At 37.0% G+C, this 15,333-nt stretch overlaps 1 protein-coding gene and 1 long non-coding RNA gene across 3 annotated transcripts in view; one reads left to right on the top strand and one right to left on the bottom strand.

Moving 5' to 3' along the window:
- The window catches only part of LOC146453347 (uncharacterized), a 123,303-nt gene that overhangs the window by 34,776 nt on the left and 73,194 nt on the right, over positions 1–15,333 (top strand). The gene's annotated exons all lie outside the window — the stretch shown is intronic.
- The window catches only part of LOC146453344 (uncharacterized), a 108,729-nt gene continuing 95,210 nt past the window's right edge, over positions 1,815–15,333 (bottom strand). For both annotated transcript variants that reach the window (XM_085096715.1, XM_085096716.1), the window contains exon 9: positions 1,815–1,946. In XM_085096715.1, coding sequence (XP_084952841.1) covers positions 1,848–1,946 — 99 coding nt within the window. In that variant the 3' untranslated portion in view covers positions 1,815–1,847. The remainder of the gene's footprint in view (positions 1,947–15,333) is intronic.

Genomic DNA, 15,333 nt, shown 5'->3' with positions numbered 1-15,333 from the left:
GGTTGTGCAGTATCTGACTTTGCTGCATCCCTGAGGGAAGAAGGAAGACTATACCTCGCCGACTTGACGTTGTCTGAAGCCAGCGAATTGTACCTTAGAAATTTCTTGAGAAAGTACGTCCAGTCAGTAAAGGACAACATCAAAGAAAGATTCCTCGATGCTGTTCCCCTACTATCAGCCTTTGCCATTTTTGATCCTGGAAAAATTCCTGAACGAGGGCAGCCTGGAGTATGAGTATGGAGTTGAGTATGGTAGCAAACAAGTCGAACAACTTGCAAAGCACTACTTTTCCAGTGAAGAAGACCAGCAGCAGCTGAAGGACGAATGGAGGGTTTTTAAATATGAGCTGATACAGTGGCGAAATGAGATCCCTCAAGAAATCCAGCAACCAAGCCACTCTAAGCTCAGCCCTGTGATAACCCCAACTGACTGGTGCCTACAGCGACTCTTGACCATGAACAACCTCTCTCCTCGCAATCTTCCGCTCTTGGCCAAAGTAGCTGAGTCCATAGTCGCTATACCTGTGTCCAACGCGTGGCCAGAGAGAGGTGCCAGTGCTCTCAAATTAATCAAGAGCAGGTTAAGGAGTACGATAAAAAATGACTTGCTGAGTGCCCTGATGCAAATCCATGTCAATGGGCCTGAGGTTGGTACTAAGAAGTTTGACAACTTCATCACTGCTGCAATCACCAAATGGCAAAGCAAGCCCAGACGAAAGGTCAAGTATGCTCGCAAGATTGTAGAGCAGGCAAATCTGGCTGAGTCTTCGCATTCTACAGGACAAGAAACCCAGACTGTCACTCTTAGAGATGCTCAGATTGAAACAGATGATGTTGAAGCTGAGCCTGTGATCGAATAAGTTGAGTGGGTTTCTAAACAACTGGACCTTCCAGATGTAGACTCTGACCCTGACTCTGATTACGGCTCAGATGCTGACAGTGACTTTGAGTAAAGATTATTATAATCAGAGCTATTAAAAGAGAACCAAAAAGTCCAATTTGTGTGGTGGGTATTGGTATCAAATCATGATTAAATTGTTTAGAAAAGTTATCTTTTTTTGGTTGTTGAAAATCATTGTCCGCAGCTTCAATATGCAGGAAAATACATCCCTGCGACTATGGAATTTCAAAATTTTCCGGGGGAGCACGCCCCCGGACCCCCCTAGGGAGGCAAGGCCGCCAATTCTTTGCCCGGTTGTCAAACTCAGTTGCCCTCCTGTTCAAAACCTTAATGAACCCCCTGCAGACTTTTCAGTCTTCTCGGACAAGGACGGTAAAGAGTAGGTCCCGTATCACAACACTTGTTCATAATAATCTTTTGGATGTTAAGGAACTTACACGCTGCTCGAGAACGGTAGGGACGTAGTCACCGGTGTGATGGTCTATCTCTATCTCTGATCTCATCTGTCTTTCACATTCACCGCCACGAGACCATGTATATAAATACATTGCCATAACAAGGACGTTAAATATCTAATTTTTGCTCTGAACTCTGCAGAAATAATTTGGTCAAATTACTTGTCTAATGTTTATTTGTTTATTCTCAACTTGGGGGCTCTGTGGTTTTCGATACAAGACCAATAAGGAAAATTCGGATTTGGGGCGAACAAGGCAAGATCCGAGATGAGTCTTGCTTTAATACCATTCCACATGTCAAAGAGTCACCACAAGCCAATTCTGGTGCCTGTATCACATTTTTATCAATTATTTACATCATTTCCGTACCAAGTTTGGGGGAAATTCATGAGTTCACTCGGCCCAATAACGTACATTACATAATTACTTAGCTGATCCATCATTTTTTAAAGAAGCATATGAGGTTTAATTTTCGCGTTTTTATTCTGCACTTTAATCCACAATATAGCTAGCGGCTTTTCTTTCCTTTTCAAGGACGTCAGTGACATTCATCTCCATTTCTTCTGAGCTTATGTTCAGGAATGCAAACTCCTATATTTCAAACAACAAAAAAGTCCAAAAAAAACAAGTAATCAACACATTCGTTCTCCTTCGTGTTAAATTGCTATCAGATAGAGGTTCCGATTTCTGGATGATAAAGGGGGGGGGGGGATATTTTCTTGATAATAAAAAGAAAAAAGGGAAAGTTTTTTCTTTTTTCTTTTAGAAACTCCCTTTCTTCAACTGGAATGCAATGTGATTAGGGACTTAAAGATATCGTACGGCTGGGCTGAAGTACGGGGGATTTTACCGAGAAAGACTGGGGTGAGTACGCCGTACCTTCGCGCCAATTTTAAACATTAAGTTTGCGGCTTCCCAGTACGGGTCTGTGTGCAGCATCTGTCTCTCTGAACTTGATTTTTCTTCTCGAAAATGAGCTCATTTAAACAGGTTCAAAACGATTTGCTCCTGTCCTACTGCGAGAATATAATCTCCGATGAAGAATATTTTATCTTTGTCGATTAATACCGCCCGAAGAAACTTAGATTTACCTAACGACGAGTACCCTTTGTGTGATATCGAAAGCATGTGAAATGATGAATGTAAAACCGAATTTCGCTTTGAGAAAACTCATCTGCACCTGCTTTCCAACGTCCTACAAATTTCACCCATGTTCAAGTGTTCTCAAGGGAGTGTAGCTGATGGTATGGAAGCCTGGTGTATGCTTTTAATCAGATTGAACTACAAAATGTGAAGGTAATTCAATAAAGTCTGTTAAAAAGCTTCGAACTGCCTGTACTTCGGCAACATTCAAGGAAAAATTACAGATATAACTGGATTCTGACACAATGTTAATAAAACGCGATAAGCCCGGACATTGAGAACTTTCGATTCAATCTGATGATTTTCTTGAAATCCAATTTCAACTGGAATAAAAATTTATAGCAAAACTTAGCACTTACGACGCTTTCTTTTCTGCAGCCATGCTATGACTCGGCGTATGACTGAAGTAGTTCGCAGTCGTTCAAGTGTTCTGTAAAAATAACAACGCAACAACTATCGGAGAACGGACTTTTATGGTTTAGTACTTTATCTCCAAACTAGGCTGTCCAAACAGTGAAAACAGCGTTAAAAATGGAAGAAAACAATGGACTTATACTCACGTAGTGAAGAGTACGCCAAAGCAAGCACTTTCCCGTACTAGAAAGCAAGGCTACCGCGGGAAAGCCGTACTGGTACTCGCGTCATGACGTCACCGGAAGTAATCTTCAACATCTGCCGCCGTACTAGAGTCTAGCCGTACCCTATCTTAAAGTCCCCATTATCTAACTGGCTACGGTGAAGGGCTTGATTATTCTTAGAAAGACCATGATTTTGTTTAGATTTCACTCAGGTGGAAGTGTGGTGGTGAGAACATTCGACCTTGGATCTGAAGGTTGCTTTGTTACCCATCAAGCCAGGTAAGCACTAAGCTTAACTGGAAATATTCTCACTTGGGCGGTCATGAACAATTGGTTCAGGCCACATCAGCACGTATCCATTTTCATTTGAGAAAGCAAACGTTTATTCCACATGTATCTGATAAATAATGATCACTGGAAACGCTTTCCAAAGTGGAAATGTTTGGAAATGCCATTTTTATGTTCTCGTGTGGACAGCTGAAAACGACACTTTTCGAAAACAATGACATCATGATATCTAATTTAATCCACTGTTCAAATTCATACGTCAGTTCGCAGCATTGCGGACATTGGCTTTAGTTTTGCATCTCTCTTTCTTTATCGTGTTATTTTGAATTTAACTGCCTGTCTGCAATTTTCTGTTGCTCTTCATAGAAGGCTGAGGACATCGCGACAACCCTTACCATATATCAGCTTCAAAATTAAACTTGAAAAGACTCGACAGAGGAGCAACGGAAAGACCTCGAACGTTTTGGATTATACCAAAATTCAAAAGCGCGTGGTTGGAGAGCCTTGTTAACCAAATTGTTTTTCCAGACGAGTGGGAGGACAACGTTAGAATGAGCAAATTATCTTCCCATCAACTAGTAGGGGAACTAAGGTCATAATTTTTTTGAAAGGTTCTGCTTTTTGTGACTGTTTTTTTTTTAACCAGATATATGTGGACGGGAGGCCAAATCAGAAAAAAAAATGTGACTTTAACACGAAAACGGGTACGTGTAGACAGGCAATAACGATGTAACTGCTAATCGATTAACCATCGTTAGTTTACTTCTCGTTAGGTCATAATTTGTAGCTACTTCTTTTCTCAAAGTCGCTAGTGTATATCATACACATATAGAATTATAAATGTATTAATTTATTTTATAAAATGTAATTACATTCGGTATCTTATTTTGTACTGCTTCATTTCTTTTAGTGTGTATATATCTCTTCGATACATTGTATATTTCCTTTTCTCTTTCACTACCCGCCTCGATAAGGTTTACCTAAAAATTAGTAAACATATTATAAAGGTTGTGGTTGTTGCTACGTCACAACGTAGCTTCTATAGATTAGGAGTTACGCTTCCTTTTTGGCTCACTTCCCTCTAACTATATTATAAAGAAAGCTATATATATTATAAAGAAAGTTATAAGCTCGTAGGAGTTTACCACTATAGTTGTGTTGCGATGGATTTCTTTCATCTCTGATACAAGTACAAAGTCGGTAAAAAAATTTCTGCAGTGGTTTTAATACCATTTCCACTTGTTTTAGCCTTTTTCAGTTGCCACTCCTTTTGTATCTATGATCGCACACTAGTTTTGTTTCCATTGAAGGCGATTTGCCATTCGTCCTATTTCGCTATTTGTATTTTAAGATTGACGATACATATTAGTGGAGTCAATCGTTGTTTCTAAAGTGGTTTTGTTCGATGTTTGTGCTGGTATACGTTGTATTTGTATATGCGAACATTAAATACAGTTGCGTAATAATCGAATTACCAGGAGCTATAGACGGTAACGCTATGTGTGGACAAAAACACATAAAAACGCGGGAAAAACGGGTCCGTATTCCCATGGAGAGTCCATTGTGTGAATCTCTCATGATAGGTTGCTTTTCTGTGTTTATTTATTTCTTCCTTTATTTTCCGCCAGATATTCTCTTGCCGTCCCTTGCCGTCCTATGGGTGTTGCCTACTAATACAGGAATATTTTTGCGCGGTTTAAAACTATACGGAGAAAGCAGAACTTACCAAATGCTTTTGGTATCTCAAAAAAAAGTTGGGGGTAACCATGCATTTTTCAGAGATAAAAGAGCTTCCATTTAGGAAAAAATTCCATACATTGCTTTATATTTTGGCGTTTTTTAGAGATATTAATGTTTAATTATCTCTGAAAAATGCGTGGTTACCCCCAATTTTCTTTTTGGATTCCAATAGCCCTTGATAAGATCTGCTTTTCCCGCAAAGTCATAAACCGCACAAAAATACTTCGGTATCAGTAGGCACCATCCTTAATTAAAGTTTGTTTTATAGCCTAGACGTGTCTCAATTGTGCCTTTCGTTGAATGCAGGGTTTTGAGCTTAGATCAAATATAGATCAATTATTGACTTTGATTCCGTAGGTTGTCATGTTCGCGTCCCACGCGCTCACTCTCACCAAAAGTTAATTTGCTGCAATTCGATTGTCACCCTCCCTCCCTCCCGGGGGCAGCAATGACTTCCATCTTGTGATTAATTAAAGTTTTTTTTGATAGCCCAAACGTGTCTCAATGAAGTAATATTCACGGTTTTGAGTTAAGGTCAAATGATGCAAATTATGTTTTTTTTTTTTTTAATTTTATTATTATTCCAAACAAAACACTACTTACAAACAAAGTACATTACTTTTAACATTAGTTACAAATCACTTACACTACAATACTCTTTTACTTTCACTTTTTTAACAGATGTAAGGGAAAAAAAAGAAAAGAGGCGAAAGTTTCATTAAAGCAAAACAAAGAACAATGTATTACTGGTCATTGAAAAAAAAAAATAAAGTATATAAAAAACTTGAAAAAGAGCATGAAATAAGACATAAATAAACAAGTGCGAAAAGGACAATTATTAAGTGTACTCTTATTTGATCTAGCTTGAGAAGGTCTCCGACGTTTTATTAGATTAGATTTGCAAAATAAGTAGCAAAAGGCACGCACCTTAACCGTATTTAGAATTGTCATATATCTTAAGTTAAAGGTGATCAAGGAGAGGTTTCCATTTTTCAGGAGGGTCGTTGGAACCGTTTTTCTCAATTTCATAGGTTTTCTTTAGAAAACGTAGAAATTGTGGAAAGTTGGGAATTCCGTTTTTCATTTTGCAAAGCCAAATGTGATATCTGCTCATCAAACAGCAAAAATTAATTTGGAGCTTAGCATCTGAGGTGTCAGGGCTAAGGCCTAAGGCAATGATCATGTCAAGGTTTTCGTTCGGAATTAGTGAGCAAGCACGTAGCCAGTTGAATATACTTTTCCAAAAAAGAGAAGTTAACGTGCAATTCCAGAAAATATGAAGCAAAGTTTCGGTTTCTCCTCCACAGAAAGTGCAACGATCGTTATCTCTAGCTGAAATTTTAAATAGAAAGGAGTTTGTTGCAAGACGTCGATGGAGAAGTTTAAATTGGAAAATAATAATCTTGGTGCTTTTTGTGATGCAAATTATGTTGGTCACACTGCCCGACACCTACATCAACGCGTCAGAGGGCATCGTTATTCCGCCAATGGAAAACATCCCTTCACGAAACATGGTTTGGACAAAAATAATCCATTGCCTACCTTTTTAAAGTTTTAAAGATATCTACAAGCAAGTTTGACTGCTTGATTTATGAAATGGTCTTTATCAAGGACATCAAGCTTTCTCTGTACACTCAAACTGATTCGATTCGCGCCAAACCTATTACCTAACACACTACTTATTATTATTATTATTATTATTATTATTATTATTATTATTATTATTATTATTATTATTATTATTATTATTATTATTATTATTATTATTATTATTATTATTGGAGGAGACATGCGCGGGCCCGAACGGGGTGGAAGTGTGTTTTATGCGGAGCGCTTCTACACTTCCTCTTTCGGTGGTTATCGATCAAATAAGAGGGAACTTCGCATCTCAAAATCAGTTTTCGGATGCCACCTGGTAGGAAAAACAAAAGGGGTGACCGTGGATCTACTGAAGAGTCCCATGAAAAATCGACTGCCAAGAGATACAACATGGCGGATAATGGCGCGATTGAAGCAAAGAACTCGGATGACACCTCTTCAAGCGAACAAAAAGAGCCAAACCTACAGGAAATCAAAGTGATGTTGGTCGACATTCAGATTTCACTATCTTCCATACTGCTCGAGAACAAACAGTCCAAGAAAGAATTAGATGAACGGAAAGCTTCCCTTCAACTCAGCGATAAAGAGCTCCGTGAAACGAAGACCAAACTTGACGAAGCAGCCAAAGCTAACATCAAATTAGAAAACGCATTGCATGTAACGGCGACTTCGCTTTGAGTCTGCAGGAAGGATTTACAACAACAGACCGAAGAAGTAAATTATTTAAACGAGTCTCTGGATAATCTCGAACAGTACACTCGTAAAAACAGCGTAGAATTCCGTGGAGTCCCCGAAAACTCGTACGATTCAACAGGAGAAGCCATCCTAAAGATTGCAGCTGCCCTTGAAGTCAAAGTTACCCCAAGCGACATGGAAATTTCACACAAACTGAAACGTAAGAACGACAGCAGCGTCGTGATTGCAAAATTTTGTAGCCATAAAGTGAAAACCAGCTTTTACAAAGCACGGATAAAGCTAAAAAACAGCAAAACAACCGATTTGTTCCCGTGTCAGTTTGCTTCGGCTGTAGGATCGAAAGACCGGCTATTCATCAACAAGAATTTAACCAAGTATAGGAGAAGTCTGGTCCACTCAGCAAACCAAAGACGAAGAGACGGATGCATAAGAAGTGTGTGGACAATGGACGGTAAAGTTTATGTTTAAACTTCCCCGGACGGGAATCCTATCAGAATCGATTCACAAAGTGATTTAGATGCCCTTTAAAATGTACAAACAATAGGACCGAAGGCAGGGAGGGTAGGAAGGGTACGCTCTTGCTGAGGAGGACCTCGCCGTAGGCTATGTCTCGTTTAAATAACTTTTTTAAATTTTCATTTCGTTTTCCTTTGGTTTACCAGTGTATGATTACTTTAATTCCATATTATAACCAGCTGCGAGATACAAATTCTGCAATCTACGACCATTTATCAGCAATGCTATATGCTGATAATATAGCTGAAAGGTAAGTTATGCCACTGCTATAACTATATTTCTCCCTACAAAATATTACGGTTTACAAAATATATTATCTATTTTTGCTCCAAATTTGCATGGTTAAAATTTCTATTATTATTATTATTATTATTATTATTATGATGATGCCTCGCAAGTTAAAATTAATTTCTTTGAACGTGCGAGGATTACGTAACGGTAACAAAAGAAGAGCAATTTTCTCTTATTTGAAAATGCAAAAAGCCACACTCTTTTGTCTCCAAGAAACATACTCATCATCTGAAGATGAAAAAGTGTGGTCTGCTGAATGGGGTGGTAAGATTCTCTTTTTGCACGGTTCTTCGCACTCGAGAGGTATCTGTATTCTTCTGAATCCAAGTAATGTCACATTTAATTTGCAAAGCGTTTAACAGGACTCAGAAGAAGATTTTTTTTAATCGCAAAAGCAACAATACACGATAAATCTTTTTTCATTGTAAACATCTATACTCCCACTGACTATCGAGACCAAGACAACTTTATCCGTTCATTGGGTGAGCTGCTCATGTCAAACACAAACACCTCAAATGTAATCATTGCAAGTGACTGGAATACAACCCTCAGTCCAATCGATAAGCGCGGCGGCCAACCCTGGAAAGCTACAAATTATAGGACTTCTCTTGTCAGCCTTATGGATGAGCTTAATCTCATTGATATTTATCGACAAATACATCCCATCGCTAAATCATTCACATGCGAGTCGAAACCTTTGAATTTAAAATCGAGGATTGACTTTTTCTTGATTTCTCGCCCCCTTTCTAGTTGTGTCAAAAATGTAGAAATCCGTACGTCAATAGAATCAGACCATCAAGCAGTATTCTTAGATATTGAGGTTAAAAATGAATTCACAAGAGGCCCGGGCTTATGGAAATTTACCAACACCTTACTAGAAAATGAAAGTTATAAAGATCTCATTGAGCTTTACTATCCACAAATTCTGAATAAATACTCCGAAGTTACAGATAAACAACTCCTGTGGGAATAAATAAAAATGGAATTACGTGCCAAAACTATTAAATTTTCAGAACAAAAGAGATTTAGTTTAAGAAACAAAGACGAAGCCCTTCAAAATGAACTACAAGAACTTGATAATAAAATTTGTGATAGCAATGCTTTTGATCAGGAGATCTTGGAAAAACATGAAGCTGCTAAAGAAGAACTCAAACATATACATGAAGTAAGGGGGAAAGAAGCTATGTTCAGATCAAAGATGAAATGGTTCGAGCTAGGAGTAAAGCCAACTAAGTACTTCTTTAATCTGGAAAAAAATAACGAGAAAAAATTAATCCGAGAAGTTGAATTAGAAAACGGCGAGATAATTTCAGACCTTGTGCAAGTCAATAAAGTACACTTCTAAAACTAATGGCAATAACAACACCTCCGTATATGAACACAATCAAAAGATTGACGGCTTTACTGAGGGTTTAAACATTCCACAATTAAAGGAGGATGAACAGGAATCCTAAGAAAAGGATTTCACCTTGGAAGAATTAAAAGATGCTCTAGCATCTTTTGCAGACAATAAATCTCCAGGAGAAGATGGATTCACAAAAGAATTTTACCAAACTTTCTTCGACTTGATTGGAAAAGACCTCCTGAATTCGTACCACGATTCTTTTTAAAAAGGATCTTTATCAATTTCACAGAAAAGAGGAACAATAACACTTATCCCAAAAAGTGATATTAACCTGACGGATTTAAAGAATTGGCATCCTATCTTTTTACTTAACGTTGATTATAAACTCCTTTCAAAAGTACTAGCCAAGAGAATGGAACAACTTTTGCCGAAATTGATTCATGCAGATAAAACCGGATTTATTAGTGGCAGATACATAGGCCAAAATATAAGACTTCTGAGCGATAAAATGGAATTTTCGGATACTAAAAAGTTTCAAGGAATTTTTCTGTTTGTAGACTTTGAAAAGACATTCGACACCTTGGAGTGGAACTTCATATTAAAAACTTCAGAGGCATTTAATTTCGGAGATAATTTTAAAAAATGGGTTTCTGTTCTTTACAACGACGAACAAAGCTCTGTCATGAATGGTGGATATATGACCAATTATTTCAAAATATCAAGAGGACTTCGGCAAGGGTGTCTGCTTAGCCCCTGCTTGTTCATACTTGCAGTGGAGCTGTTAGCCCTTAAGATACGCCAAAACCCAAACTGTAGAGGCATACAGTTACCAAATGATCAAGAAGTAAAAATTTCACAATTCGCAGATGATACGACCATAATAACTAGCAACGTGGACTTTCTTAAATCACATCTCCAAGTCATTGACTGGTTCGGAACGGTTTCAGGCTTAAAATTAAACAAAAAGAAGACTAAGGCAATGTGGTTAGGGACAATGAAACATAGCTGTTCTAAGATACTGGAATTCAAAAGTATGAAAGATCCGATTAAAGTATTGGGTACGTTTCTGTCGTATAACCAAAATAAGAATGTTGAACAGAACTTCGTGAATAGGATTAGAAAAATGAAAACTAAGTTGAATTTATGGCTTTCTAGGGATCTTACGCTCTACGGTAAATCTTTGTTAGCTAAGACGTTAGGAGTGTCTCAATTGGTCTACGCAGCGTCCATGCTGTCTGTCCCGACTTCAGTAATAAAAAATGTCCAAGAAGAGCTGTTCAATTTCTTGTGGAAAAACAAAAAAGATAAAATAAAGAGATGGGTTATGTATCAACCCCTTGCGTAAGGAGTTATTAATTTTGTTAACTTTCCTGTAGTAGTCAATTTTTTACGCTTAACTTGGATAAGTAGATTTCTGAGTAATTCCCGAGACTCATTGAAAGCAATCCCCAATCATCATCTTTCCACACATGGTGGGTTACAGTTCCTTCTCAAACGTAACTATAATGCTGCCTGTATCAACAATAATTTACCTACTTTCTATCGAGAGCTTTTACAGCGTTTTGAAGAGTTCAAGAACAAGACTAAAACATTCTCATACGGTAACTTCCTGCTCTGGAATAATGAAGCGATAACCATCGAGAAAAAGATGCTATTTTGGAAATCTTGGTTTAATATGAAAATCTTCTTTATTCGAGATATCCTAACTGCTGATGGGAATTTCTTAACTTTCGAAGAATTTCAAAACAAGTTTAGTATTAAAACAAATTATCTTCATTACTTTCAACTCTTGGCTGCTATCCCTTCCGATTAGAAAAAGAAAGCCATGTCAGCTGAAGTACCTTCACATGAACAGCTACTAAATTCAACTACGGTATCCTTGTCACCTGAAAGTACACCCGTAGATCTAGCTATAGCAAACATGCGCTGCAAACATTATTATCAGGTGCTGAACAAAAACTCCACAGGGGAGCCAACTGGCATCAAAACCTGGAAAATCAACTTTGCCGACGAAAATTCAGAATGGAAAAATAGATTTTTATTTATATATCTTTCAACAAGAGATAATAAACTAAGGCAGTTCTCATTCAAACTTTTAAATAGAATTCTAGTAACCAAAAAAGAACTCTTCAAATTTAGACTAGCCGATGATAAAACATATTGTTTCTGTCCTAATCAATACTCCATTGAACATACCTTTTTAGACTGCATTGTGTCACAGTCCTTTTACTCTGAAGCGTTAATATGGTTCAATCATGTAAATAACACTGATATTAGTCTTTCCAATAAACAAATAACCTTCAACGACATATCCGCTATTCAACAATTAACTGATTACCCAATACGCAGATTACACTTATTCGTTATTTTACTAAAACAATATATCTACGCTTACAAATACTTTGAGCAGGAAACCAACCATAAAGGAATTTAAAAATAAAGTTTTATTGCAATGGCAAATTGAGAAATGTGCTCTTCCTTAAACCTTAACCTTTGAACAAAAAGGGGGTAGTTATATGTATGTAAAATAGATACACCAGTCACGCAACAGCAGCAAGAGCTAAAATAATTTTCTCCGGTGCAGTCTTGTCCTAGTTCAGTTTTGTCTCCTTTTAATTCGCTTATCTCCGTGTTTCGCTTCTTTCCAATATTAATATTACTAATAGTTTATGAACTGGTAATGCAATGAGTTAATTTTCTTTTCTCTAAGTTTAAGTAGCTGTAAACAATGTAATCGATGTAAGAACTGTAAAATATTGTATTGTAACTAGTTTTTGGGTGTTGCATTATACTAGAAAAAAAGTAATTATTGTAAGTAATCTGTACATGTGTTATTGTTAAATATTGTCATGTAAAGCAAATACAAATTGTTAAAAAAATATTATTGTTATTATTATCATCATCATCATCATCATCATCATCATCATCATCATCATTATTATTATTATTATTATTATTATTATTATTATTATTATCAAGAAAGGGGAGCAATATGCCAAAACCATGTCATGGATCAGAAACCGAATTTTATTCGCACTGCTAAGATCTGCACTAGTTTGTCTTAGAGGTTCTAGGACATTACGAAGAATTCAACGTGACATCAAGAACGCGGACATTGACATTGAAATTGCAGAAGAGGCCATTTGAGAGATCCGTATTTTCTTTGTTTTTTTTCTTTTAATCAAGTGGAGCTGATTTTAACATGCCGAATTTCATTTTTTCTAACTTTGAGCATGACATTTTTTCCTTTTTCTTTACAAAAACATTATGCTTGAAAGTAGTCTCGTGTTTTATATTTGCAATCAAATATTTAAAAAAAATATTACTGAAATTGTGCTAAAAATAGTGTCTTTTTAAATCGAAATAAATTATAAATAGGTTTTAAATAGTTCTTTTTTATATACTTTTAACATGTAAATAGCAATTTGTGTGGAATATTTTAATAAAGACATATCTCACTATTTTTTAATTTTTAAATAAAAAATTATTATTATTATTATTATTATAATCAGTAAAATCTTTATTAAAAAACCTCAATTAAAATCCTATCTACAATCAACCTACTGTTACAAAAAATCCAATTAATTCATCAAAACACTATTCATTTACAAATTCTGAAAAATAGAAGTAACGTAACCTTACATAAAAGAAGAGGAAATAGATATAATTAATGATAAAAGTTCAAAATTGTATAAAATAAAGAATTCCATCATGCAGCGATATTAAGATCATACAATCGAATTATACTAATGACGGCTAAACCAGTGTCCATAAAAACCCTAAGTATAAAAGCATATAGACACGTATTTCAGATATCCGCACTAGCGACATTTACTTTACAGTCTAATGATTGCTCTATCTTGCTACGAAACGGCATTCGCGTGCATGTACCGATCTTAAGAGTTCAAACGAGATCTGTGTCCTGAGCCAAGTGATTACAACATGATAAGGCTCGGTGTCTTTCTGAGCTATCTTGTCTGCGTGATGCTTTAAGAACCGCTGACACTCGTTTCCCATTCCACCTTTGGCTCCAAACACTAAAGGCGTAAACGAACCCATTTCTACATCTAACACCCCCTGCTGGTACTTGCGCTTCTTCTCTTCTTCTTGCTCTTTGAACACTTCCGATGTTGGCTTGCTCTGGTAACACTTGGAGTTTACGTGCGTAACTCAAACATCAAAAAATGCCGTAACTCCTCTTGCTCAGAAACCTCCAGCTTTGATGTCCAGCCTGCCTCAGAACTTGTAACAGCGCTCCTCAAATGAAATTGCTCGCTGTCCAGGGGTTGAAGGCGTGGTTCGATTTCGACATTATTGCAGATCTTGTCGATGAATGTCGTTTACAAGTTCCGTACATCGTCATGTCTCTGCGCTACAACCCCCCCACCTCCCCCCCCCCCCGCCTTTTACAAGAGAGGGCATGACTAACGGTGAATTTATCCCGACATATGCAATAACATGGTAAATCGACTAAGGGCAAGTCATAACGCAAGCGTAGCGAGTCTCTTAACTCTTGCTTGTTGAGGGCTAAACCTATTGTTCCGAGAGGCATCACATTCAGCCAAGAACTTGCGCCCTTATCCCTCGACTGGCTAACCAGACGCAGCAGGCCTGGGGAGAGGCTTGAGTCAATGCTATCCATTTTCTCTTTGCCAGTTGCTCTCTTAAGTAATTGTTGATGCCTCTTTAGCTCCTCCGTAGATCTTTCTCCTGGCACTATGATGGAACTCTGTGAAGTAATAGAATCTACGTGCGCGATGGTTATTAGTCTTGAGGCAGCAAACTCCTGCGCTGCCTCGGATTTCAGATCAGGAATGCCTAGACCCCCTTGACCCGTTGCTAAGGTAGCAAGTCTGCACACCTCGATAGGGAGAGGCTCTGATTGACCGAACAAAGTTGGGAGTAGTAAATCTTCAATCACTTCCTGGATTGGATCGACATAAACTTCAAACGATTCAATCGAGCGCATGAAGTAGGTGAACTTCGACTTGCAGGCTTTTGTGAAAGCAATATACTTATTATTATTATTATTATTATTATTATTATTATTATTATTATTATTTATTATTATTATTATTATTATTATTATTATTATTATTATTATTATTATTATTATTATTATTATCATTACAAGTCGAAGTTTACCTACTTCATGCGCTCGATTGAATCGTTTGAACTTTATGTCGATCCAATCCAGGAAGTGATTGAAGATTTACTACTCCCAACTTTGTTCAGTCAATCAGATACCATAGTAGGCTGGCTGAGTTAGTTGCTACAAAGAAGGGCGAAAGCTATGCGACTACTATGTCATGGATCAGGGCAAGGGTGTCCTTTGTGTTGCTGAGGTCAGCATTACTATGCCTAAGAGGTTCGCGAGCTACAAGGAGGATCCATCTAGAATTGACGGACATTGACTTTGACATCGAGAAAGGACATGCAAACATTCGTTAAAAACATTGGGAACATAATTTTATTTCTTAGTTTTTCTTATTTTTCTTGGTAGCCTTCCATTTGATGTCGGTTTTTATTCCCTTTTTTTAAGATTTTTAACTTTGTATATATTATTGATTTTGTTAATAAGAATAGCATAGTAACTTTATAAGAAAAAAAATCGGCTTGAAAGTTGTCTCTTTTTTCATCGAAATGAATTGTAAATAGTTTTTGATAGTTCTTTTTTCTACTTTTAACTTGTGAATAGCAATTTGCTTGAAATATTTAATAAAAAGTTCTCATTATTCAGGGGCACCCAACAACAGTTTTCTCTCAGATCCTCTGAAACGCA

This window comes from Pavona decussata, unplaced genomic scaffold (assembly GCF_977016875.1).
Source record: "Pavona decussata unplaced genomic scaffold, jaPavDecu1.1 SCAFFOLD_336, whole genome shotgun sequence".
In the NCBI taxonomy this organism is placed as follows: domain Eukaryota; kingdom Metazoa; phylum Cnidaria; class Anthozoa; order Scleractinia; family Agariciidae; genus Pavona; species Pavona decussata.
Note: the sequence above shows the minus strand (reverse complement) of the source record. Positions and strands in the feature narration are given on the sequence as shown.